Raw genomic sequence first — 26,644 nt, 5'->3', positions numbered from 1 at the left:
GACAACCATAATCGGAGGTTTGAAAATTTTCATAATCTACCAATTGTGAAAGATGAAACAACCCAATAATTAAGGTTTTGAAAAATCTGTATTTGGGGCGACTTTGACAATCGGTAGTAATGTAAATTTGCCAAACTACCGATTATTAAAAATTGAAATTTTCAATTTGGGGTTTTTTCAAAATAGGTAGCATTCTAAGTTCCATATTCTACCGATTAATGATATATTATCATACAGTAATTGGTAATCGGTAGATATATAACCACATTATCTACCGATTCTGGGTAGTTCATGGCATTCAATGCATGCAAAAATCGAATTTTCTCGTCTAAAAACTCGTACAAACGCATACAAAGTGGGTTATGAGTTTCTTAACACAATACCTGTGTGTTATAGGTGCATCGTTAGCTTCGATCTCGGGTGATTCTCCGGTTTCTTCCATGAAAGCGTCGTCTAGGATTTTCTCTTCACAAAAGTTTGGATCATTCAACATATACCCCAAATCGTCTTCTCTAAACGGTAGTGAAGCTTCAACATTATGTTCTTCACCTTCTTCTTCATACCCATTCATGTTTCTTGTTGATTTAAGAAAAATGGTAAACTCCCACTTCTTCTTCTCTCTCTCCCACCAAAAACTAAAACCAAATAATGGGAAAAAGTTTCCTAAAACCAACTATATGCACATTAACTACCGATTGTGAAGTTAACTACCGATTGTATACACCGACCCTACCGATTACTAAAATATCTACCGATTGTATACACCGACACTACCGATTCTGATAATATCTACCGATTACTAAAATATCTACCGATTGTATACATCGACATTACCGATTCTGATAATATCTACCGATTATAGGGTTCGTAGAAAAAAGAATGAGGCAGACCAAATTAAACTACCGATTATGGAAGGTATATTTGCTATTCCAAAAAATCGAAGATAACGGATGGCTTCAATTTAGATTTGGGTGACCTCATTTTGTCTTATTAGTCGTCCCTGATTCTTTCTGGGTCGCCCCAATAACACCTGGATAAATTTGAGCCCTCAGTCATTAGACTCATTACTAGCCGAGGTTCTTTTTTTTTGATAGGAAAATGTAGGAATTTCATTTATAGGAAAACTGCAGTAATAATAATAATATTTGCCCCTTAACATTTTTGATGTGGAAGATATCACAAGACTCCAACTCTTGAGTTCATTAAATCCTTATTATTACATGTGCGCCGATCAAAGCGGCTATAATCTAGAGTTGGGAGGATTCCAGTCCAAATCACTGAAGGTGGCGACGCGTTAATTCCTACCAGAACAACTGGATAGTCTGAAACACGCCGGAATTAATTCCGGCAATGTCGATCATTCGCGCGCTTTTCTTCGTCTGTGTTCTTCACTCAGTGGTAACGCTTAAAGTTTCAGCTCAAAGATCTACTAAAAAAGCTTCTGCATGGCAGACCTTAACTGGTGGGTATCTCTCATTTTTAGTAATTTCTTCCTTCCTTTCTCTCTTTTTTCATCTTCTTCTGGATTTTTGTTAATTTTACTTTGATTTGTTTCATTTGGAGCTGATCCGAAAGTGTTTTTGTTGTTACTTAAAGTGGTAACTTTTTTTTGTTTCAATCTCTGTGTAAAGATGAGATTTTTAGTTGTTTATAGTGCAATTCGGTGTCCGTTGGTGAAAATGGTGGATTTTAATTGCTAGATCTTCATAGAGAAATAGAGTACTCTCCTTCTTTTCCCTTTTCTGTGTTCATTTTGCTAAAAATAGTATACCATTACCAATCAGTCATAAAATGGTTCGATTATTAATTAAGAGAAGATGAATCTGTATAATTCTTCCCTGCATGGGCATCACCAGTCAACCTTCATGGCCAAATGTTTTTCACAGTTCTTTATCTTGGTCCGTTGTTAATGTTCTATAATCATGTAATCGTCTGACAACCTAGATATTGACATAGTTTTTACTATTTGCAGGAAATGAGCCTTTAGTTATAGCGAGAGGTGGACTTTCAGGTCTGTTTCCTGATTCCAGTTTTGCTGCATACGATACAGCAATGAGGACAAGTGTACCCAATGTTGTTCTTTGGTGTGATGTACAATTGACGAAAGATGGAATAGGAATCTGCTTGCCTGACTTAAGGCTAGATAATTTTACTAGCATTGAATTTGCTTTACCAAATACGAGCAGCACTTACCTTGTCAATGGGGTTTCGACAAAAGGATGGTTTTCTGTGGACTATGACATGGACTTCCTGCAAAAAAATATCTTCTGTAAGCTAAATTTCTGAATATCCTCTTTCTTCATCTTAATTGTTTGCTTCTTGTTTGCAAATCAAGTATGATTTGAGACTCGAGTACACATAAGGCGCCACATATTCCGCTATCCAAATTTTGATGTAACATCCAATTCGAAGGAGGTGTAGTTGTGCAGGATTGGTTTTTGTTTCAATGTCTTTCCTGTAATGCGGCTATGAATTCGTAGTTTCTCTCTGAATTCTTTATTAAAAGCATTCCTTTGATGTTTGAAGCAGTACTCACGGTTACTTTGCTGTCTAGCAGTAACTCGAAGTATGGATTCCGAACAGAGAGATTTGACGGTAATATGTATGCTGTCCTAGCCGTTGAAGATGTGGCATCACAAAATAAACCCTCGGGCTTCTGGTTGAATGTTCAGGTACTGGATGTGAACTATGTCCATTTCATCTTATCTTGAAGTCGTATTTTCTCTTTATATATTGTTCAAGTCTCCAGTTTAATCTTATAGTGCTATTTTAAATTTTTGCCATGACGCTCTGGACCAATTTAATTTCTCTTTTAACATTTTTTTTGCAGCATGATTCATTTTTCACACAGCATTATTTGAGTATGAGAAGCTATGTGATTTCAGTGTCAAAGAGAGTTGTGGTTAATTATATTTCATCACCAGAAGTTGGTTTCCTAAGAGGTATAGCAACACGATTTAAAACAAGCAAGACCAAACTGGTATTCCGCTTTCTTGGAGCAGCAGATACCGAGCCTTCAACAAACCAGACTTACGGTTCACTTTTGAAGAACCTTACTTTTATCAAGGTGTTTGCCTCTGGGATTCTTGTTCCTAAGAGCTACATCTGGCCTGTTACTGCTGGTTACCTATTACCTCATACATCTGTTGTTTTGGATGCTCATAAGCAAGGACTGGAAGTTTATGCGTCAGATTTCGCAAATGATGCAACTTTCAGCTACAACTACAGTTATAATCCACTGTCTGAATATCTGTCATCTGTTGACAACGGCGACTTTTCTGTTGATGGCGTTTTGTCAGGTTTCCCTATAACTGCATCAGCAGCCATAGGTAAGCATCTTAAAACACTTAATGGCACCTTGTTTTAAGCTAAAAACTATAATCATATAAAACTATAACTGATACGCATCGGTAGCAACGATTAGATATATATTTTAAGCTAAAAACTATAATTATATAAAACTATAACTGATACGCATCGGCAATAGATAATTAGGGAAAGGTATGTTTCAATAGGTCAAGAGGTACTGATAAATCATTTTGATGGCAGGTTGCTTTGCTCACATGAACAATAGCAGCTCTGGACAAGGTACACCACTATATTTATATAGTCCTTGTAACAATTTGCTAGTATCTGTTTGAGGTTCAGTATTCATTTGAAAGACACTTCGATATAGTACTGCCAACTTACATGTTTAACGTGTTTGTGTTCAGACACTCCTTCAGTTATATCACACAAAGGAGCTAGTGGAATGTTCCCTGGTTGTACTGATCTTGCATATAACCAAGCCGTTGCAGATGGTGCAAATTATATTGACTGTTCTGTTCAAATGACAAAAGATGGACTCCCTGTTTGCTTAAGATCGATAAATCTTTTAGACGGAACAGATGTTGCTCAATCAGCCTTTGGCTCTTTCTCTGTTATCATTCCAGAGATTCAAGAAAATCCTGGAATCTTTACCTTCAATCTAACATGGGAAGAAACTAAAACCTTGAAACGTAAGTTGATTTTTTCTTTGTGTCTACAGTTTGCCCAAAAAGAAATTTGGTTCAAATCTTCTGATTACTGTGGGGTTCATGTATATGAATGCTAACTCCTTAGTTTCTGAGAATTATTAATTCTCTTGAGAGCGAGTAAATAGAGTTCCAGATGTAGCAGTAGAAGTTTATTCCATAATGCTTGTTAATTCTAAATGTTTCTTTTGCAGCGGTAATATCAAACCCGTCTTTTGATTACCAGCTCTTCCGGAATCCAGCAAATAAAAATGCAGGAAGTTTTGTCTCATTGGCTGAATTTTTAACGTTGGCGTTGAGCAAGCCACTTTCTGGTGTCTTAATCAACATAGAGGTGAGCTTACATATTACTCCCATGTATTTCGTCTTTCTAGTAGAGAATTTTGAGAAAGAAAACGATATTAAGACATTATCCACCTGTTGATATCTTGTACCTCCACTTTAATGCATTAACAATAGTATTTTTGGCACTACTATTCATGCAGCATGCAGCCTATCTTGCAGATAAGCAAGGTTTAGGCATCACTGATTCCGTCATTGATGTTTTAAACAAATCTGGTTACAAGAACGAAACGACCCAAGAAGTTATTATCCAGTCTACGAATAAAGCAGTTCTGACCGCGTTTAAAGCCCAATCAAGCTACAAGCGCATGTATATGGTGGATGAGGATATTAGCTTCATCGATGACTCATCCATCAAAGACATAAAGAGCTTTGCTGATTCTGTTGCTATCGGCAAAGAATCTATCTTTCCTAGTGAGCTGCTCTTCCTCACTGGTTCCACTAAAGTTGTCCCTAGGCTGCACTCTTTTAATCTCTCAGTGTATGCATATCTGTTTAGAAACGAGTTTGTATCTCAGGCATGGGATTTCTTCTCCGACCCAATTGTTGAGATCAACTCTTATGTTATGGGAGGTGAGATTGATGGAGTCATCACCGACTTCCCCGCCACTGCTGCATCATACAAAAGTAAGAAACTCCCTACTTTTCTTTTCACTGATATTATAAGATGTCCTGTTAGATTTTGTTTTATCCTATGCTTGTGTTGTGTGAATCATCTTGCTGAGATGATGGTGTATCCTACTGACCTAGTGCTGGTACTTTGGGTTTAACAGAGTCTCGGTGTTTAACGGGCAAAACATTGCCACCTTACATGATGCCTGCTAAACCTGGCCAACTCTTGGAACTCGTCACCCCACAATATTTGCCACCAGCTGAGGCTCCAAATCCAATTTCGACAGATTCTGATGTGTCAGAACCACCTTCGCCTCCTGTTTCAAAGCAAGCAGTCAGCAATGCGCCAACCCCATCTAAATCAAATGCGTATATTGAGAAGATGGCAGGGTTTTACTTCTCATCTGTTTCAATGTTCTTTGCATCTCTTCTACTACAAATAGTGATGTGAAATATGAATGTAAATTTCTATGACTTTCCATGTTCATAGCCTATGTATTCCATATAGCCCAAAAAATATCTTTGGTTTTCTTCTACTAATTGATGTAATTACCCAAACAAGCCCATTATAATTATCCCATATAGCCAAAAGGAAGTTATTTTTATGGTTAAATTTATTAGATAACTAGGTATCACCGGGGCCTTACGGCCCCGGCTCAACCTTTCATTATAGTTTTAAGTTTACATATTGTATTTCTTTATAACAAGACATTGTAAAGACTACAGTTTTATCCAAATAATGAAACTGAAATAAAGCAATAAAGAAAACAGATGGATCCATGGTGGAAATTATAGTATGCAATGGTGCTAACGATGAGAGGACAAAAAATGAAGTAAACTTTTTTTCAACCAAACATATTTAAATTTTTTTTCTACCAAACATATTTCAATATAATTAGAGAATTGTACATGCCATGAGTGCTCAAACCGAGTCAAATCCATGAGAAACTAAATTGCCGGTGCTTTACTTTGAAAGTACAGTATGATAATCTTTTTTTTAGCTAAAGATGTGTGATTTACTTAACATATCATTGTGAGCCTAATCTGGTCAACCAAGAAGAGACTATTAAAAGGCTTAATATTAATAAAACAATATGACAACAAATAACTAACAACAAAACTCATTAAAAAAATTGTAGACGAAAGAAATTTAACCCTTATAAAAGAGTAAATCAATAATATCAAACAAAAGATAGGTACGTATTTATACCTAATCGTAGTCTTCATTGATACATATATCACGTTCAACCAAAATAAAAAAGCAGTACAATATGTTGATTACAAACAACCATAAAGTTGAACACAAAACATAGCATGACATTACCTTAATATATTTGTCTTTTCTGCTAGTCATTTAACCCGAAACCAAATTTATATGTCTTTGAATTGCGCTCGACTTCCAATATTCTTTCTTAGTTTTATATACTATAATACCTTCTTTGCATATTTTCATTCTTTCTGTATCCAGAATTTATCCATGTTTACACTGTATTTTTGTTGTAGGTGTTCTTTGAATATTAACATCGTATGTTCTTTTTTTTTTTGTTCAACTTTGTAATGATATTTTCAAAATTCTTTTATTTGCTCTTCTGATCCATGGTTTGGTATAAGACTCCTAAGTCTGTTTTGTTACTTGTTTTCCTAAGAAGAAGTCATTTCTCCTTCTATTTTTTTTAGTGTTTTCTTCTTCAAAACAATATCTAGAAAACATAAATTGTTTATATTTTTAACGTTGCAAAGATGTCTCTGTAGTTCTTTTGCATAAGACTCCTTATTAGACCCGAATCTTCTCTGAAAATTTTCCCCTGTAAATAAGCTTCAAGCATTTTACTGTTACGCGATAATAGGTGAGTTGTAAATTTTTTACATACATTGTTGGTTTCGTCAGTGTCACCTAATTATAACAATTGGCTAGACGTGATGCAATTCCAATTTTTGTCTAATTTTTGAAGTCGTCTAAACTTTGTCAGCTCGTGTTTTTTCTTCTCTTTTCGTTATACATATATTTGATCGTATTGTAATGATCTCTAATCCAATCTTTTTTAGATTCATAATACTCAATTGGATAATACAACGAAAACATGGATCCTACACACACCGTTCTCCACTTGTATATTGTTCAGGTTTATATTTTCATTGGAATCCGTCGGAATTCTTTGTTAATTTTGGTAATTTGACATTAATTTTTGATTATCCAATATAAGGTTTGTTAATTCAATTTTCGCTGGATTTCATATAATTGAAAAGTTTAGTTTCTTCCACTTTTATGGGTTAATCATTGGAATATATAGTTAAGTTAAATGAAAATGTAGATAGAATGACAACCTACAACGACAATACATGACAATGAAGGTGCAACCAAAGTCATTGGCCGTCAACATGCAATGTGGCTTTCGTGGTCAAGTTATTCATTAATCTAGATGATTCTAATATTTTCTTATTACAAAACTCAATGTTAACATGGATTTGGAAATATAGTAGTTCCACGATAAATCAATCATTCAATAAAAAACTTTGAGTAATTTGAAAGAAATAAATTTAAAATTAAAAAAAAAAACAATCCAAGAAATTTATTCTCAAAAAGAAAACAGTATACTGAATGTTGGTGTTTATGTTCAGACAATGCGACCTATTGTTGTCATATTTTGTTGATCACAAGTTATTTTGTATAATCTTATTATTCTATTTTAGTATAACTACGATTTAAATTGGTTGACACAAAAAGAAAATCCGAGTTAAAACTTTCCTCTTTGTAATAATAATACAATGTCCAAACCCGAATGATATAGTGAGACTTGTAGGTTATGCATGTGTGAATTTTAATATCCATATCTTATGTTTTTTTTTCCTCAGATATATGTCAAGAATGAATTGATCGAAAGTGACAATGAAAATTTGTCTGCTAAAATAATATTTGGAGATAGCTTGTCCGTCTTTGCAAGTACTTCAAGATTAATATTTCCAATATTTACATTATGGCATGGAACACCTTTGTAACAAACAACAATAACGTATTTATTCGTGGATGTTCCATGAATTTTTTGTTGTGATCCCAACTGGATGGATTCTGCACAATGTTATGTGAACTCAGTCAGATTACACTGCACCGACATATTATAATAAGGTACTAATTTACAGTCGAGGATTTTCTTGAAAATTACATCTTGATATCTTGATCGTTATGCTGATAAATGAGCCATCGACTTAAGACCTCGAATTTTTTTTCCCATAACAGTATCTTTAAAAATGAATAATGAAGATGAAATAACATGTGATATAAGCTACGTTTTTAACTTCGTTGTTCATTGATTGGTATAATCTTTTACTAAAATACCATTTGTATATTTTCTATTCTGATACTTTCCAAGGAGGAATAATCCTATGCCCCAGACCAAACGTTATGCCAGGTACCTTTATGTTATTGCTTCCTCATCGCCCTTCCACCACCAACCTCGTAATATTTAAACTACGCGACCTCCCAATGCGAACTCTATCTGTGTGAGGTTATTTTGCAAGGCGTTTATTTGAACCTTAGAGCGTCCACAGTGGTGCGAGTATAACCAAAGATCAAAGACTAAAAAAAAGACCAAATTTGGGTCCGTCGTGGGGAAAGAGTATATTTGGTCACGCATTGATAAAGCTTACGCCTGGAATCAGGCGTTGATAAAGATAACGCCTGACATGGGACGTTTGTAAAGATTCCGCCCGACATATTCGAAAAAAAAAAAAAAAATTGGGGCGTTGATAAAGATAACGCCTGACATGGGGCATTTGTAAAGATTCCGCCCGACATATTCAAAAAAAAAAAAATAAAAAAAAATTGGGGCGTTGATAAAGTTAACGCCCCAAGCAAAGTTTTGAAAACTTTGTGAGTAAAGATCATGACTATATCAACGCCCCCAAGAGAGGCGTTAACATTATGTACGCCTGGGTGCCCGGCGTTAACTTTACGTACGCCCCATCCAGGCGGACATTATACCAACGCCCCTGCACCAGGCATTAACTTTACGAACGCGCGGCTACAAACGGACATTATACCAACACCCGTCGGGTAGACGGACATTATATAAACGCCCGACTATATTTGGGTTTGGTCTCGATCGCAGACCAAATTTGGTCTGGATTTTACTCTTTGATCAAATTTTGATTGATGGTCCGTCCCACTACGCCAGCCCACTCGACTAAAAAATTGGGTTTAGTTGTCCACAGCAGTTGCTCTAAGAATAATCCAACAGTTCAAATTTGTACAACAAAAAAAAAAAAAAACAAGATGTTGTAGAGAATATTTGGTTGGTTATGTTTTTTTTTAATTAACTTACATTACTTGCGTAGGCTATGGACCAATGATGAAAAGCAAAATTTTTAGATAGACAAAGAAATTTGAAATGCAAACAAACAGTAAATTCATCAACTGATTACAGGTTGAAATTGATTATGCTTTTTCCTTGCACAATACACACAAACAATCATATTTATTCCCAAATTTAATTATTATATAATTTACCAAGAAAAATGTAAAATGCTGGGCATCACCACCATCATCATTTCATGCCGACCAATACACATCAGTCCTCAATATGGTTGCTTATAATGAATATAACAACGATTATTTTGTTGGCCAAAACGCAGAGTAGACATTAAGGTAAGACCTTTAGTGAAAGTACCTGAATTGCTTGGAGAACTGCAAATGAATTGCACGGAGAACTGCAGATGAAATACTTGAAGGAGAACTGCAGATGAAATACTTGAAGTACCCGGACTTCTCAGAGTAATGTCGGGCTTGTTATTGAATTAGTATATTGATTAACCTATGTATTTTACTTGGACCAAAAATTGTGAGAGTTAAACGGTTTAGCTAAGTATTTTTTCCAGTGTAAACTATTTAGACCACATTGAAGGAACCTATATCCAGTCATTGTCTTTCGGTCACGGTTTTCGGTCAATGTTTTTTTGTCACGGTTTTGCCTATAAGTTGTGAATGGCCATAATACTTGGTTTAAGAAGATAAGAAAAACATTTCATATTAAATATGTTGTTACGGTTAAGGGTGCACACGGTACGGTTCGGCTCGGCTCTTGCCGAGTACCTGTATCTCCCTAGTCTCGCTTCCTCTGTCCTCGGTTCCGGTATCATTCAGCACAAGTACGGTACCAGGCACGGTTCCGGTACCAGTCGGTACTTTCTGCCAGAATTCCAGACAGATTTTCCTGTCAGTTTTCCTACCAGAATTCTAGACAGATTTTGGTATGTTAAGCAGCTTAAGTACCTGTTTTACTGAGCAACAATATATTAAGCAATATCTCAATCAAAGCACAAAGTAACAACTAACAAGTAGCAATAATACTAGCAAAGCAAAGTGCCAAAGTCTTGAAAATCTTAAACATAACAAGTAGCAAAGCTGAAGACTGCAGTACACTACAGGCAGCAGAAGCACAGAGACACACACACACACAAACAATACTACAATAGTCTCAAACTCTTAAGTGTTACTGTCTTAATAACTAATAGCCGCAGTACTACACACTACACTGAAGAAAAGAAGAATTGAAGTGGTAGCAGTGGTGGTGAAGTGGTTTTGGAAATCTATTCCATGGCAGCACTGGTGGTGGCATTATTATTGATAGGATCCAGTAACTCTACAAAAAAAAAAGTAATAGCAAGTTTGCCAGTTGTTCACTGACAAAAAATATATACACAAACATGATATCAAATTATCAATTCAATGAATCAATATAATAACTTCAGTTGATAACATGGGGTTGCATGTGCTGCTTGTCTAAACCAAAGAAAGACTAGAAAGTAGAAGTATGTTCAATATCAGATGAACAAAAGTATATATTTCCATTCCACAATGATATTCGACTAACACTAACACTTAAAGAAGATACACAAATACACTGGTATTGTCTAAACCAGATGTGAAAAGTACCAAAACCCCAAAATAGTTAAAAACTAAAAAGATAACATGAAGCCTGATATCTGAAACTGTTGAAGCATAAGGAGCAATATTACAAGTTTTCAACTTTGACAATTCATGTTATAACCTATAACAGCGGTTCACATATTTTATGTCTCAACTACATCTCCAAGTTTTTTTGATCAATTTTAATTGTAGAACAAATGTTCCGAATTATGTAATATCAGAACAATTTCATGGTTTAGTAGTAACAGCAGGGAGTTGAGACCTAATTAATTTGGCAGGATCTTTTCATCAATTATAAAAAAAAACTAATAACAGTGTATATTACTAACGGAAAGACATGATCTTTTCATCAAAATCAAAATCATGATTTGGAAGAAGAAAATGAGAAAGAGAGCAGAACTCATCAAAATCAAAACCATGACCAGCAGTGTATACTAACAGCAAACTCTTGATTTTCTCATGATTTCAATCAATCAAAATCAAAACCATACTAAACAAATAATCAAAAACATTAATTTCAAATCATAATCACAATTAAAATTGATTACCTTGGTACAATTTCAACTCAAGTACCCAATAGTTGGATCGAATCAATCGATCTCTCCTCAGTAAGTTTAAGTGTTTAACTGAACATAAAAAAGAAACAAAAACTAATAAAAAAATAGATCGATTGATATAAGTAACAACAGATGGACAGATCGATTTGTTACCTGTTGTTGCGAAGAAGAAGGATGAAGAAAAATAGGAGAGAAAGAGGAGATGCGAAGAAGAGATGAAGAAGAAAATGAGAAAAGAGAGAGTTTCTCTGAGAAAGTAACCCATCTATTTTTCATCTGACCTAATTTCATTATATACCACCATCAGATGGTTCAAATTTAATCCCTAAATCTAATGGTCATTATTACTCGGTACAAACGGGACGAGACGGTACGGGACATGAATAGGACCGTGTACCTGTACGGTTGTACCCCTAGAGGCCGGTTCTTAGATTTTGGACCGGTACCTGTATCCCCTTCCTCGGTTCGGTACAAAAATAGGTATGGTTCCACCGGTTTCGGGAAGGTCCAATTTTTCGGCTCGGTTCCTGTGCACCCTTAGTTACGGTGAAATCTTTTTGAAATTGCTTGTCTAGTGTACTGATTTTCGCCACTCCTTCAACAGTAACTATGATTATTTAAATTTGATTAAATTGGTATTTCTAAATGATAATTATAACTTTAGAGAGAGAAAAATCACGATTCTTCGAATTTGATTTAAAGGTTTAAACCCCTTAAAATAATTGCATCTTAGCACGATTGGCTCTCAAGTCAATGATTCACCTAGAATGCAACGAAAACTCCATATGTCAACATATATTCCATTGTCTGTGCCCAAAATAAGTCATGGTGCTCTACAACCAAAACTTCATAAGCCAACACAACACATAGCCGTAGGTTGTCCCCCCAAAATAAGTTGTGGTACTCTATAACAAAAACCGGTTACCCAACTGCTCATTGGTTTTGTTACGAGGATCAAAGAATGAATATGATTCACTAACAACATTCCTTATTTTTTGAGGAGATTTAAACCATTTAGATTTCGATGTGAGACTCCTCGAGGCTGTAACAGGCTCATAATTCCCGGTAACAGTCGAAGCATATAGACTTCACCGGCCAATGTTCAAAAAAACCTTAGTAACACTCAAAAGAAAGTAGAGACTGATTTCAACAGTAAAATAAAGATGAAAATCATGTGAAAAATATTAAAAACTACTTCTTTGGCATATACATACCTGAGTTTTTCTGTAAGCTTAGTTCCACGATAAACTATTGATCTTATTAACCAAACAAATACAACCTTATTTTGAATGGTAAAGACAGATTAGATTGGGGGTATCATTCTGATCATGCTTGTGAGTGATCCATCGAGAGGCAAGTGTTGTCCAAGTGATATCGGTGTGGAAAGAGATTTATAAGCTCTTTCATACATCTCAATATATTGTTTCCAACAGCTGGACCGCCTACACGAAATCATGTTATATTATCTTAATCAGACTCTAAATTTGAATGTCTATAAAAATTTCAACCGATATTATTCTTTCTTGACCTCAATTAGTGACACGCAGTTCCATTCTGAATCCTACAAAAGGCTTTTCCGGCCGAAATTTGAGAGTTGAGTTTAACTTAAATTTACATACCGTCCTTGAAAAGGAAAATAACATACCCGGAACAGAGTGGTATTGGTCCTAGTTGTGGTCGAGACTCGAGTTTTCGAAATCAGAAAACATTGGGCTCATCAACTATTACTATTGTACATCAAATAGCTTCTTTAAAAAATTCCATATTCTAGGTATGGCTTGTGAAAGTTTTGATAGAAGATATCATGTAAGTTGTCGTGCATCAAGTCAAACTATCTTAACTATAAGAGCACTGCACCCAAAACAACCTATTATAGCAAGCAAAAAATCTCACTTTGTATAACTTTAAATGATGGTGGCTCTTCTTTAACACAGAAAAACTCCACAACTATTACCGCACTTGAAACTACTTTCCTAATCATAGGCATAAGCATGTTGCCCCCGAACAACACAACCTCATCAAGATGGCCATTCTTTCCTGACATCAAAAATACGTTAGATATATAATCAGGAACAACGTCGATTAGATGTCCTTTCCTAAACCCAAATTTGTTCCTCTCCACTCGATAAAGTATTTATACCCAGATATAAGTGTAAGTTATTAAAGAGAGGAAGTTTTGTAAATTCAATTTCTCTCCACAACTTTCCAATGTTAAGTTTACTCAAGTTTAGGTTATTGAAAATCGTTAAACAAATTGTTGTCTTCGTCTGCACTCTCTATCCTAAAATGAAGTCTCATTATATATAACACTGATCATAGTAAACTTCTTATAATGTGTACTATGCAGCCTGAGCGTAGTCTCAAAAACACCAATAACCACTAAGAGTAATATCAATATAAAATTAATTCAGCAGCATTGATCCAGTCACTGTCTATGGGAATCGACCCCACAACCTCATGACTAAAAGCCATACGCTCTACCTGTTGAGCTAAGACAGCCAAAGGGATAGAGTATAATACATATCTACACTTTCCTCTTTTACACTACTACTTCAATCAAACTGAAGAACATGACTTGGTTGATCATCTGAATCTTACCAAGAAGAACATATCTTCATACTCCTTCAACACCTGATAAAATATGCACAATTTCAGATAATAATTGGGAGATATAAGAAAATCTTCATCATCCATCGATGATTTTTCATGGTGAGCATATGTGATAGACGTTAGAAGTATAATAATCCTAAAACAATAATTTTGAAAATAATATTCCTAGCTAATTTTGAAAACAAATTTCGATGTCTCTCAATGATTTCGTCATTTGTTTGACTGATTTTGACTACAAAAACCTTTTCGAACATATTCATCATCTTTGGAGTGTTTAAACTACATAAGCATCAAAAGTCAAAAAATGTGAGGCTTGTCCGGTAGGATTAATATAAAGACCTAAATGTGAATCTACTTACAGCTTATGCAGCCCAAGTCTTGCATACACTGCCCAGGAAAAGAGTGCCATTAACTTGAAGCAGATTATCTACTCAGAGAAAAAACATAGTGCATAGCTGAACTATAATCAACTGTAGGAAGACAATAAACATTACCGCACTAAATAATTCTTTTAAAACTTCATCAGTTGCACCTTTTTCCTAACCTCCAATAAAAACTTCAAACTTTTTACGCCTACGCCTCTTTTTAGCAACTTCATGGTGCTACTCATCTTCACCTTTATCCATGTGCTCTCCTCACCTGCTTCCCCCAATACATTCTTGAGCATGAGGAGATCATTGCTACAGAAAGTCCATATCACCGACAGTACATTCTATGTTCACCTTGAAAAGGTCCATATTTATTCATTTGCAAATAAAAATAAAATGAACATATCATGAAATTTACACATCTAGGTACATCATGATACTTTAAGCCAAGAGAATAGATGAACTTCTTGTTCTCGTGATTCTACTTTTGGTATAACTACTCCCACATTTATAACTCCCACTGCAAATCTTGTAAATCAAAATACTAAGTTTAAAAAAGTTTTAATAATCTAGAGAATCGATAAGAAATTGAATTCAGGGTTCAAATCACTCTCTAGCTAAATGAAAACATAACAATGATGATATATATAGATGGAAAATGAGTAAATAATTGCTTCTTTGAGCAATTAATAAAAGTATATGATTGGGATTAGATCATATTACCTTGACCTGCATCATAGGAGTTGGAAAAGATAAAATCCAAAGAAAATTGAATGCTTTATATGGTCACTTGCAAAAATTTGGTTTAGAAAACAAGCAGTTTATCTCTAAATCCCATATCTAATAAATCTCTAAGTTTCCAATGGGTTGGCCCTTACCGTGATAATAAGCAAATATCATTTCATTTTCTCATGGAACTATAATTTATTTAAGGTAAATGATATGTTAAGTCATTGAGCTACTAAACATTATGTAAAATTTCTCCTACAAAAAATGTGGACATTCTAAAGGGATAATTATATTTTGGTACCAAGATTTAGACCAACACTAGCGTTTGGTCTAACATTTAGAAACGTTAGGGCTTGGTACCTGGGATGGACGTTGACCTAACTTAACCGTTTATGACTAGACATTGACTAATTTCATGAGATAAAAATACTGGAAATTAATGAGTTTATAATTTTACCCTTAAAAGGAATCTATAATAACAAAAAGTCTACGGTCTCTAAATCTCTTATGCACGAATTCAAATCTCCTGGTATTGCCTTCTCCATTCTACTGAACCTCCCCTGTATATTTTTTTTCTTTCTTAAACAATTGAATAAACGAATCATGAGTTGAAGATGGAGGAGATCGAGGATCAAATTAGGGGATATGTCTTTTGATGGTGATATTTGATGTATACATCAACTAACCCTAATTATGTATCTTTCTTCCTCCGTCCCGTTGGCAGCAGCAACAACTTCTTCTTCATTCAACTTCAAAATCAGCTGCAACAAACTTCAAATACAACCCAAACTTCTGTAACTCGAGAAACCAAACTCACGAACTCAAACATTCATCCCTCTTTTCGGTCCCACCTCCATGACAGTACCTTCAAACTTCAAACCTAGATTTAGGTTCTTCCCCAAATTGAAGAACGCTAATTCATAAATTGAAGACAAACCCATGATAAATCATAGCTTCTAAGTTGAAATTGTATGACCAATTTGATCAATCAAGTATAAAAAATCAACTTTCCATTGTTATCTATTGAGATTTTGAGTTCAACACTAACCCACATGTCCTAATCTTTTACCGATTTTCAGCAGAGATGTACATAAGGAGAAGAAGAAACATGGTTACAGATGGTGGTTGATTTTGGGCTGAATCGAAGATGGTGGTCGATTTAGGGTTCTAATGATGAATTAGGGGTTTGATTCTGGTGATGTTGTTGGTGTGAACAGTGAGATCGGTGGGGGTTTCAAATTTGTTACAATCAAGAACAAGATGAAGTACAGCTGCTGCTGTTGTTGTTACTGGAGACTATGGTTGAATTCAAAATGGAATTGGTGATGGATTCGGGGTTTTTAAATTAGGGCTCTTAATTGTGCTCTGACTCAAGGTGATGGTGGCAACATAAATTTGTTTTGATGGTGTTTGAATTGAAATGGAAGAATTAAAGTTTTTGCAATTGATTAGTGGTGGAGTTTCTGATGCCATGGCTTGAAGTAATGTTGAGTTCCAGGTGGATTCTGCAATGAAGCTGACATGGAACTGGGTTGAACAGATGGAACTGAGTTGAACAGAGGACAGATGGAGATGGGTCTTAACTGAAGTGTTGATGTTTCTGAAGAACATGATGCAGTGGTGGAATTGAAACTGCAGAGATGGAGTCTGTGGTGATTGAGATTGCAGACGGAGTAGAGTAGGAGCAGTTGTTGCTGCTTGAATAGAGAAGATCTATGTATGGTAATGACTAATAGAATTTTGTTGTAGTCTAAACTTATGTATGAGCTGTTGCCATCGGTGGTGATGTATAGAAGGCGTGGGAATAATTAGATGTTGCGCTGGAATTTTCTTTAGAGAGAAATGTGAGAAGATGAGTAGTGTTGTAACCCAGATTAATAGGATTGAGCTCGTGGGGTGGTTGTGAAAAGACCCTGTGTATGAATGTTTGAACGGTGGTGCTCAGAGGGTATGACAGTAATTTCACTAATAATTACATCTTATATGATTTTTTAAATAATTACAAAACAGAAGTTAGGACTTAACCTAGTCAACATCAAATCCAGGTACCAAGCACTAACATTTGACAAATGTTACACCAAAACCTAGTGTTGGTCTAAACCTGGGTACCAAAGTCCAATTATCCCCATTCTAAAAGATTCATTTAGGAATCACTACTATGAATATGATTTTCAGTTCAATCTATCATTTTTCTCATTAACCTAAGAAGAAACAGTCTTGTTATTTGTGATTATGTTGATGTTATCACACCATACTGCATAAGTTATATGAGGAGTCAAGTAAGCCTAAGAAGTACAAACTGGACAAATAAATAAATTACAAAAATAATAAATGCAACATTACTGTTGAGACTATTAGTCCCACATTGTTGGGTTATCTAAGATCCTGTGTTTTATGTTTTGAGTTGGATGCCCATATTCTAACATGGTATCAGAGCTAGGCCCGATTTTGGCCCCTGCGACCGAATGACGTACGTGCCTTACACGTGAGGGGGCGTGTGGAAGGACAATAATCCCACATTGCTATTAATTACATTAATTAACTTACATATAATACGGAAGGGCCACTCCACTCATTGCCAATTAGTTTTGAGTTGGATGCCCGCAGACTTTAACATGGTATCAGAGCAGACTATTTTGCGACGAGTCATTTGACCGCGCCTTTACTCCGCGTCACCCGATTTAATTGCCCACGTGTTAGACCCAACGAGGCTACACGTGAGGGGCGTGTTGAGACTATTAGTCCCATATTGTCTGGGCAATTAAGATCCTGTGATTTATAATCCTATGTGCCTCTCCAGTCATTGCCAATTGGTTTTGAGTTGGATGACCGTATTCTAACAATTGCAATATAATATAAATTTTGGAATCAAAATCCGAGTTAACAGTTTCATGCTTAATAATAACAACACAATTGAATCAACTTCTCCAAGTTACTAAAAAACCTGGAGCTCTAAAAATAACACCATCATAATCGGCTTTAATCACTTTCCAGGTATCAACATCACCGATTTCTGTACTGCAAAAAAAAAAAAAATCATAAGAAAACAAAAGAAGAAGTGACCCCTCTATACTAATCAAAACTCTACATCAAGCACCAATCAAGAAAATCTGTTGCAGAAAGCCATTGCTGAGGCGAAATGAGCGACATAAAAAATTTTAGACAGAAGAGATGGCGACTGCCATTCTACCAGGCTTCAGAGAAAAGAGAAAAGTTTTCTTTTAGGTTAGGAGATGGATATGAGAGAAATAGAATAAACCTCCATTTTATGCCTAGTGAAAAGAACTTTCTATCGGATGAGAATCGAACCTGGGTACAAAAAGAGCTTAAAAGAATTTACAATAAAAAAATTTGCAAGTAGTAATATTAATATGACCTCACGCACCAACAACAAAAAAAATAGTTAATACTTACTACAATAACCCAAGCTAAAAGCCTAAAACAGTTTCACAATCAGGGAGTACGAAAAGAATTACTTCCTCCGTTCTAAATTATTAGTCCGCTTTAACTAAGTCAAGATATTAAGGAGACCGGAAGAGTATACAAAAGGACCCCTATTAAATGTTATGTTATTACTAAAATTTAAAGGAGTATAAAGAATATGTAAGAAAAATACATTGGTAACTATAGTATTTATAGAAATATTTAAGTAGAAGATAAAAATAAAATTTTTTATGGATTGATTTAGTAGATTGTTTCTTATTGAGGAAGATATCATTCAATATTAAGATTGGTGACATTTAAAATATTTTTATAATTGTAAAAGTTTGAAGGATATATTTGAAAGTTTGACTAAAAAATACGACTATAAAAAAAGTTGGCCAGTATTTTAGGATAGACAAAAATAGAATAGTGGATAGAAATTTTAGGACAGAGGGAGTAATTTAAAACATATTACAAACTTGTAAACTTAGTCCATCGACGACAAACGAATTTCAGGTTACCAACAAAGAACAAAACTTCCTATCTGCCACAGTGGTGATTGGCAGAATTTTCATTCTCGCCAATTTGGAACACCTTAGTCAACCACTTCTCATTTTGGCTTTGGCTTTTATATTTTTGTACAATTCAAATTTTCGTACGTAAACATATACTTCTTGTTTTGGGGCCCGCAAAATTATAGATTAGTATTTGTTTTACTAGTGGATTGCCATGGCACGGGGTGGAAGGGGTACTGGTGATAACGAATTTGAGATATCATTTCCCGTGCCATCATTTTTGTGGCGGTGGTGTTGGGATTGTGGTGGTGGTCAGGCTGGCACGACATTTTGGCATATAACTGTCCTATACAGTTGGATGGATTACTCTATTGGAACCTTCAAAACACCTGACTAAATAGGTTGTGGTCAAGCAATGTAGTCAATTTTGGACATCTCGGCCGGAATTCCGGCGGAATTTCTGTTTTCGGACCAACATAAAACGAAACACAACTTTCCGCTGAAACGGAAAGTACCCGGAAAAAAACCGGAATGTCGGCCGAGATGAGGCGGAAATGAACCGGAAGTCGTGCAACCAACCCTCTTTTGGCTAATCGAATGAAAGCGTTGGGCGCTAATTTGAACAGGTCGTTCGGCCATGTGAAAATACGGGATACTCGTGAGCACGCTGATATCTCCTGGGCCATCTAAACTTAGATATAAGCCACTCGATTTAGCTGGCGAAGATGGGTGGTCATGATCGATTTGCGATAGTAGTGTGTTGCCGCAAAACATTTTTAGGGTTTTCAAACAACGCGTTCAACCTACTTTGGGTCGCGATTTGATGCGCTCTGATCTTCCTATAAGCAATTCGATCGACCAAGTGTGGAGTTGGGTCGACGGCGAACAGATTAGCACTTCTTTAATCATTCGAATGAAGATCTAATTCGTCCAACTAGGCTAGCTAAATTGGACGGTTGTGATGTTTCTGAGATCGTTTTGGCCGGTATTAGCTCGTTTGAGATCTCTTATTCAACAACGCGATCACCCATGTTTGGGGTTAGCTTTCGATGACGTTAGAATGTGCAAGGTGGAGTCCGACCAGTTGGGGTATTAGTGGGCCCGCCGGTGGTCATCCTGGTGATCGCCTAGTTTCGCTAGGAGTAGACTAGGCCTATTGAATTGTGTGGCCAAATCGTGCGGCCTTGATTGTTTTTTAAGACTGATATGGACAGTCTAGATTTTCCTTAAGGAATTTAAACGCGTTCGATCGCGCTATATTTCAAATAAAAGGTGTGTGAACACGCTGATCTCTTTGTCAGAGGGTGATGTATCCTATGTGAGTGTTTTCATGCAGGTCTCAATACTGATAGTTCGGGAGATTTATGCTACTCCGTTGCGAGTGAATATTAATCTTCATGTCATGTCAATATTGAGAGTTCAGATGAGAACATAGCATATGAAAACACTAGGCAGGCTCCGGCATTAGTGAGTAATGCAACTAGGATCTTAAATACTCGTTAGGCTCTATACTAGTGAACAATTCATCTAGGAGCTTGAGTTTCAATATAATGTGAAGAGAGATATAGGCACTCATCAGATTCTGATATATCCTCCAAATTCCTTGAGAAATATAGATATATCAAGGTCTACTCCTTCTGATGCCGGGTCAGGTAGACAGACTTTTACAGTTTTTGCTCTAAGCTAAAAACCACCATCAACATTAAGTCCCATGCTTAGCACGTAACAGTGACATTGTTGCGGGGTATGCACTAGATGGTGACATACGAAAAATAAAATTGAAAAGATGAAGCAGGTAGATGTTACCAGGGAAATCCAAATCGAACTTCAGCAGCGGGATCATGCGGCCAGTGGCTTTCGTAGTAGCGTGTTGCTTTGGATCGACAAGCTTAAGTGGTTAGTGTTAAAGATCCACTTTTGTATCGTTATGTAATCATTTACTCTATCACTCAAAAGTTAGTTCGAGAATTTTCCTCCATTCCGGAACCGGCCGAGTTAAGCTCTGAGAATCGGGGGACTGACTCAGCTCTCTCTTTTTTCAATGCTACCAAAATTTTCATCGATCTGCATTTCTTTAAGGTGATTTCTTGTTAGAATCAAATGATTGGTGTTTCAATCTACTCTTTTCTTCAATTCTAGCAATTTTTTCGAGTTTTTTTTTTTTTTCAATTTTCTAGATCAAGATGAATTTTGAGGTTAACAATGATGTATCTGAAATTCGCCCATCGATAGTTGATTTATCAAAAACTCCTGAGATTCATCCTGCAATTAACTTGATTGATGATCAAGATAATGATAGATATGAATCTTGGAAGTTCTCTCTGATTGGGAGACTGGATTTTCTTCGAATTAAATTTTCAGAAGCTTCTACTTTATTAAGAAATCAATGGAGGTTAAAAGGAAAATGTCAACTGATACCACTGGGTAAAGGTTTTTTTACGATCAAGTTAGATAATGAAGAAGATAAGAATTACATTAAAGATGGTACTTGGGAAGTATTGGATCAAATTCTAAAAGTTAGAAAATGGATTCCAAATTTCAGATCAGAGAATCAATGCACTTCAAAAGCCATGGTTTGGGTACAATTTCCAGGTTTAAGTCTAGAATACTGGGATGAAAAAACTTTGTTCAAGATTAGCAGAGCAATTGGAAATCCAATTAAGGTTGTTGCAGCTACATTGAATTATCAGAGTGGATACTATGCTAAAGTTTTAGTTGAAATTGACTTAGCTAAGAATATTCCTAATAAGCTTTGGATTGTTACCATATATAGAGCTTTTTCTCAAGGGTTACGCTAACAAATTTACCAAAATTCTGCCACAAGTGCAAAATTGTTGGACATCAAATATCTGAAGCAGAATTAACAAACAAGCTTATGCAACAGATGGGCAGAAGTCTTCTAATTCTACACCAACAAAGAATTCTCATAATGATACTTCTACTCCACAGGTGACTAATCAGCCTGCACTTGTTCCAAATCTATCTCCTAAACCAGTTGAGATATTCCAGTTTTCAAGTCCAAGTACTTCTAATATCCCAAAGGATATGAATTCATTACCTCCAGCAGAAGCTAATGCAAATGGTGAAATTCCTTTCATTGAGGTTATAAGAGGAGTTTCTAATCCAGATTTAAATCCTATCTCTACTCCTGCTGTTCAAATTAATAATAATCAATATGAAGTCTTACAAGATATGATAGTGAATATTCTGAATCTGAAGATGGTGAAATTAAGGAAGTCAGTACCTCAAGTTTATTAGAGTTTGGTTCAATATCTCAACCTGTTACATTTTGCAAAAAGAAAAGGTTATATCTCAGGTTATCCCTGAGATAAATGAAAATAGTAAGGTAGCTGGAAAGAAAAAACCTCCAATAAAACCAGATGTAGTTATAAGGAAGGCTGGTAAAGAAAGTATGAAGTATATGGTTGATAAAGGGAGTTCAACTCCTCCTCCTCAACCTCCTTTCAAGAGGCCTTAAGAGACAAAAGGCCAAGGATAAACTTTTTTCTTTAGTCAAAACAAATAATCCATCTCGGGTATGTGTTGTAGAACCTAAAATTAAAGTTCAAAAGTCTGGAATAAAACTGCCTGGTATGCATCATAAAATTATTCATAATTCTAAAGATAATAATAAAGGAAATATTTGGTTGTTCTGGAACTGCTCTATTCAAGCTCCTACTGTGATTCAATCTTCTAGTTAATGTATTACTATGGAAGTTGGTGGTGTATTGGTGACTGGAATTCATGCAAATTCTTATACAGTGAATAGAAGAGATTTGTGGAAGGATTTATATGAAATAAGTTTACTGGATAAACCTTGGCTTTTAATAGGTGACTTTAACACGGTGTTAAATGCAGATGAGAAAAAGGGTGGTAGGAGTCCTCTAAATGCTGCAATGAGTGATTTTAATGATTGTATTGATGCTTGTGGTTTAATTCAGGCTCCTAAAAGTGGTCTAGATCCTGGTGTAATGGCAGATATGAGAACAAAAGAATTCTTTGTAACTTGGATAGAGCTATTTTTAATTTGAAATGGCTTGATTCTTTTAGTGGTTGGCATTATCATGTAGCTGCCAGAGGGATTTCTGATCATGGTCCCCTTATTGGTTCTGACATTCTAATTGGAAGGGCTTTAAATACTCCTTTCAAGTTCCAACAAATGTGGCTTACTCATCCTTCCTTCTTACAAGTGGTTGTTGATTCTTGGAATGAAGATATCACTAGTAATCCTATTTTTACTTTTATGAACAAATTAAAAATACTGAAGAAAGTTCTCAAGACTTGGAACTGGGAAATTTTTGGAAATGTTCAAGAAAATCTTTAAAAAGCTGAAGACAAGGTTATGGAAGACACTATAAAAATCAGATGTTAATCCTGCAAATATATCTTTATTGAATAATGTGGTTACTTCTAAAGGCAACTATGAGATAGCTGCTAATAACTATAACACTTTTTTGAGAGATAAAGCCAGAATGAATTGGATTAAGGATGGTGATGTAAATACCAAATTTTTTCATACCAGCATCAAAATGAGACAAGCTCAGAATACTATTTCTGAATTGGAGAATGACTCAGGAAACATTATTACTACTCAATAGGGTATTTCAGAGATTTTAATTGACTACTTCAAGAAGAAATGTGAATATCATACAGTTCAGATAAATGATTCTATATTAGATGTTGTGCCTCATCTTATATCTGAAGATGATAATCTATACTTAGAAGAGTGTCCAAATGAAGAGAAAATTAAGAGAGTTGTTTTCAATCTGAATGCTGGTAGTGCACCAGGTCCTGATGGGTTCACTGGAACTTTTTATAGAGCAGTTTGGGAAATCTTTAAGGGCAACTTATTGGAGGCTATTCAATTCTGCTGGAGAAACAACATAATACCAAGTGGTATGAATTCCAACTTTCTTGTCTTGATTCCTAAAATTAAAGGAGCTAAAACTGCTAAAATCTTTAGACCAATTGGTCTTAGTAACTTCTGCTTTAAAATTATCACTAAGATCATTACTGAGAGAATTACTAGCTACCTGCCAAATCTTGTTTCTCAGCAGCAATATGCTTTTGTCAAAAATAGAAATATCAATGAGCAAATTTTGTTAGCTTCTGAACTAGTCAATGAGATTTCAACTATTAGAAGAGGGGGAAATGTGGATCTCAAACTAGATATTTCACAAGCTTATGACACTATGAGTTGGGAATTTTTATACAGAGCCTTAAAAAAATTGGTATTTCAGCTAAATTTTGTAATTGGATTATGGTTCTTCTTCAATCTGCTAAATTGTCTATTGTGCTTAATGGAGGACCAATTGGTTTTTTTGGTGTTGGTAGAGGTCTTAAACAGGGAGACCCACTTTCTCCAATTCTGCTTATTTTAGCTCAAGATGTTCTTAGTAGGAAGATTCATCAATTAGTTATGGAAAGAAAAATTCAGCCAATGGTGATAAGAAATGGTATTTATCCTACTCATTAATGTTTGCTGATGACATCTTCTTGTTTTGCAATGGAGGAAAGAAAAGTATAGAACACCTGAAAACACTCTTAATGGAATACCAAGCTGCTTCTGGTCAAATCTTTAATGCTTTGTAGATGGTACTTCTGAAACAAGAAAGAGATAGATTACTACATATTTTCAAATGGATCTCTCAGTTTTTCTTGATAAATATCTGGGTGTCTTCCTTGCTCAAGGTAAAATGAAATCTATTCACATTTAATATTTAGTTGATTATATGCATCTTAGACTAGCTTCATGGAGTGGTAAGATTTTAAATTTTCAAGCTAGGCTCACTTTGGTAAATCATGTACTGAGTAGTATCCCTATTTATAATCTATCCATCTATAAATGGCCTAGAAAAGTTCTAGAAGCTTGTGAAAAAATTATTAGGAACTACTTATGGTCTGGCAATGCTGAAGAAAGAAAATGTATTACCTTAAAGTGGGACAATGTTTGTACCTCTAAAGAAGAAGGTGGTCTGGGTATCAGAAAGCTAGAAGATGTGAATAAGGCTCTCTTAATGAAAGTTTTGTGGAAGATTCTTAACTTCCAGGATGAATGGGCTAAGTTCTTTCTTGCTAAGTATATGGATAAAAATGGAAAATGGATTACTTTCTACAGGAAATCCTCTGTATGGAATGGTATTCGATGTGTCCTCCCAGATTTCATTGAAAATACTATACGGATAGTTGGTAATGGTGCAAAAGTTTCTTTGTGGAATGACAGATGGATTTTTGAGGAACCAATATGCAAGCTATTTCCTAATCATCCTTATATTGCCTTGCATCCCCACCTAAAAGTCCAAGATTTGATTGTTGATAATCATTGGTGCTTTCATGAAGACTTTCTTCAATTCTTTACTATTGATCAACTGCCTATACTGGAAGAAGGAGAAGACTTGCTTATCTGGAGTAACAGTCATTCTGGGGTTTTTACTGTTCTGATGCTATCAATAAAATTAAACTGCACCGACCTAAATTACATTGGTATAAAAAGATCTGGAATCCTGCAGCGCTACCTTCAACCTCTGCAAATATGTGGAAGATTGCTAGAAATGTATGTGCAACTGAAGAAAACCTGAGAAAAAAGGGATTTCATTTTGCTTCAAGGTGTTACATTTGTCATGATGGAGAAGACAATATAGAGCATATCTTATGGAATTGTGAATTCAGTACCAGGATGTGAAATTGGATCTCAGGTATCTTTTTTTCCCCTAAACCAAATTCTTTTGAGGATATTTTTAAAATGCAAAAAAACTCCAGTCCTATGATTAAAGAGTTATGGATCATTAGTGCTTATACTGCTATTGTTGAATTGTGGTTCCTAATAAATGAAATTTACTATGATGATGTGAAGCCTGTATTATCCAAAATTCAGGTAAGAATTGCTAAAAAAATCCATGAATGTGAAGTTAGGCTGAAAGGTGTTATGTGGGGAACTGATAATTAGAATTATATCTTACAATTCTTCAACATCCGAGTCAGGAAAATCAAAAGAACAAGAATTATTGAAATATTTTTTTATCTGCCAAATGAGAATGAACTGCTATTATGCTGTGATGGGGATGCTAGAGGGAATCCAGGCAATGCAGGCTATGGCTTTGTGGTAAGAAATCGTGTTGGAGCTTTTATCTTTGCAAAATCTGGTGGTCTGGGGATTACTACTAACTATGTAGCAGAATTCATATCTTGTATAAGAGCTTTAGAATGGGCAGTTGAGCAACAATCTTTCCAGTTAATTCTGCAATCTGATTCTAGCATGTGTGCTAAGGCCTTACAAGAACAGCAAATCCCTTGGTTCTTGCTTGCTAGATGGAAGAGAATTATGGTTAGTATTCACTCTATCACTTTCAGACATGCCTACAGAGAGATCAATTTCTCAGCTGATCATTTTGCTAAGAAGGGGACACATTTGCGGAAGGGGCAGATAATGAGTTTCAATGAAAGGCCAAGCAACTTTCTAAGGCTTGAATCCCCAGGGAAACCATACTACAGATTTTTTTAGTGTTGTTCTTTTGTTTCCTTAGTTTTCTTTTTCTTTTCCTTCTTTTTTTAG

The 26,644-nt window shown here is 35.4% G+C and overlaps 2 protein-coding genes and 1 long non-coding RNA gene across 4 annotated transcripts; 2 read left to right on the top strand and 1 right to left on the bottom strand.

Moving 5' to 3' along the window:
- The first annotated feature begins 1,227 nt into the window (after positions 1–1,227).
- LOC113348481 (glycerophosphodiester phosphodiesterase GDPDL4-like) lies at positions 1,228–5,572 on the top strand. Of its 2 annotated transcripts, none has more exons than XM_026592265.1 (9): positions 1,228–1,462; positions 1,973–2,269; positions 2,530–2,672; positions 2,831–3,329; positions 3,550–3,588; positions 3,714–3,998; positions 4,208–4,347; positions 4,499–4,982; positions 5,129–5,572. In XM_026592265.1, the coding sequence occupies exons 1-9, from the start codon at positions 1,351–1,353 to the stop codon at positions 5,416–5,418; spliced, it is 2,289 nt and encodes a 762-aa protein (XP_026448050.1). In that variant the 5' UTR covers positions 1,228–1,350; the 3' UTR covers positions 5,419–5,572. The 2 variants fall into 2 exon arrangements, with proteins under 2 accessions (XP_026448050.1, XP_026448049.1); XM_026592264.1 differs by having other exon boundaries at positions 2,527–2,672.
- A 3,774-nt stretch (positions 5,573–9,346) lies between these two features.
- On the bottom strand, positions 9,347–11,704 carry LOC113348480. The gene is made up of 3 exons (XR_003359705.1): positions 11,601–11,704; positions 11,439–11,516; positions 9,347–10,241 (listed from the first exon to the last, which is right to left on the bottom strand). It is a non-coding gene; the product is annotated as an uncharacterized LOC113348480 (long non-coding RNA).
- Positions 11,705–22,802: 11,098 nt separating this feature from the next.
- On the top strand, positions 22,803–26,593 carry LOC113351651. The gene is made up of 7 exons (XM_026595594.1): positions 22,803–23,058; positions 23,163–23,315; positions 23,509–23,588; positions 23,691–24,323; positions 24,493–24,680; positions 24,836–25,645; positions 26,161–26,593. The coding sequence occupies exons 1-7, from the start codon at positions 22,803–22,805 to the stop codon at positions 26,591–26,593; spliced, it is 2,553 nt and encodes an 850-aa protein (XP_026451379.1).
- The last annotated feature ends 51 nt before the right edge of the window (positions 26,594–26,644 follow it).

The sequence above is a fragment of the Papaver somniferum genome, chromosome 2 (assembly GCF_003573695.1).
Source record: "Papaver somniferum cultivar HN1 chromosome 2, ASM357369v1, whole genome shotgun sequence".
NCBI classification, from domain to species: Eukaryota; Viridiplantae; Streptophyta; class Magnoliopsida; order Ranunculales; family Papaveraceae; genus Papaver; species Papaver somniferum.
Note: the sequence above shows the minus strand (reverse complement) of the source record. Positions and strands in the feature narration are given on the sequence as shown.

Excerpts from the sequence above, each read along its gene's own strand:
- LOC113348481 (XM_026592264.1), top strand. The coding sequence starts at position 1,351 with ATGTCGATCATTCGCGCGCTTTTCTTCGTCTGTGTTCTTCACTCAGTG. Across the intron at positions 2,673-2,830 it reads GCTTCTGGTTGAATGTTCAG|CATGATTCATTTTTCACACA; the intron begins GTACTGGATGTG and ends TTTTTTTTGCAG. Across the intron at positions 3,330-3,549 it reads AACTGCATCAGCAGCCATAG|GTTGCTTTGCTCACATGAAC; the intron begins GTAAGCATCTTA and ends TTTTGATGGCAG.
- LOC113351651 (XM_026595594.1), top strand. The coding sequence starts at position 22,803 with ATGGAAGTTGGTGGTGTATTGGTGACTGGAATTCATGCAAATTCTTAT. Across the intron at positions 23,059-23,162 it reads TAAAAGTGGTCTAGATCCTG|CTGCCAGAGGGATTTCTGAT; the intron begins GTGTAATGGCAG and ends ATTATCATGTAG. Across the intron at positions 25,646-26,160 it reads TGTGGAAGATTGCTAGAAAT|AGGGAATCCAGGCAATGCAG; the intron begins GTATGTGCAACT and ends TGGGGATGCTAG.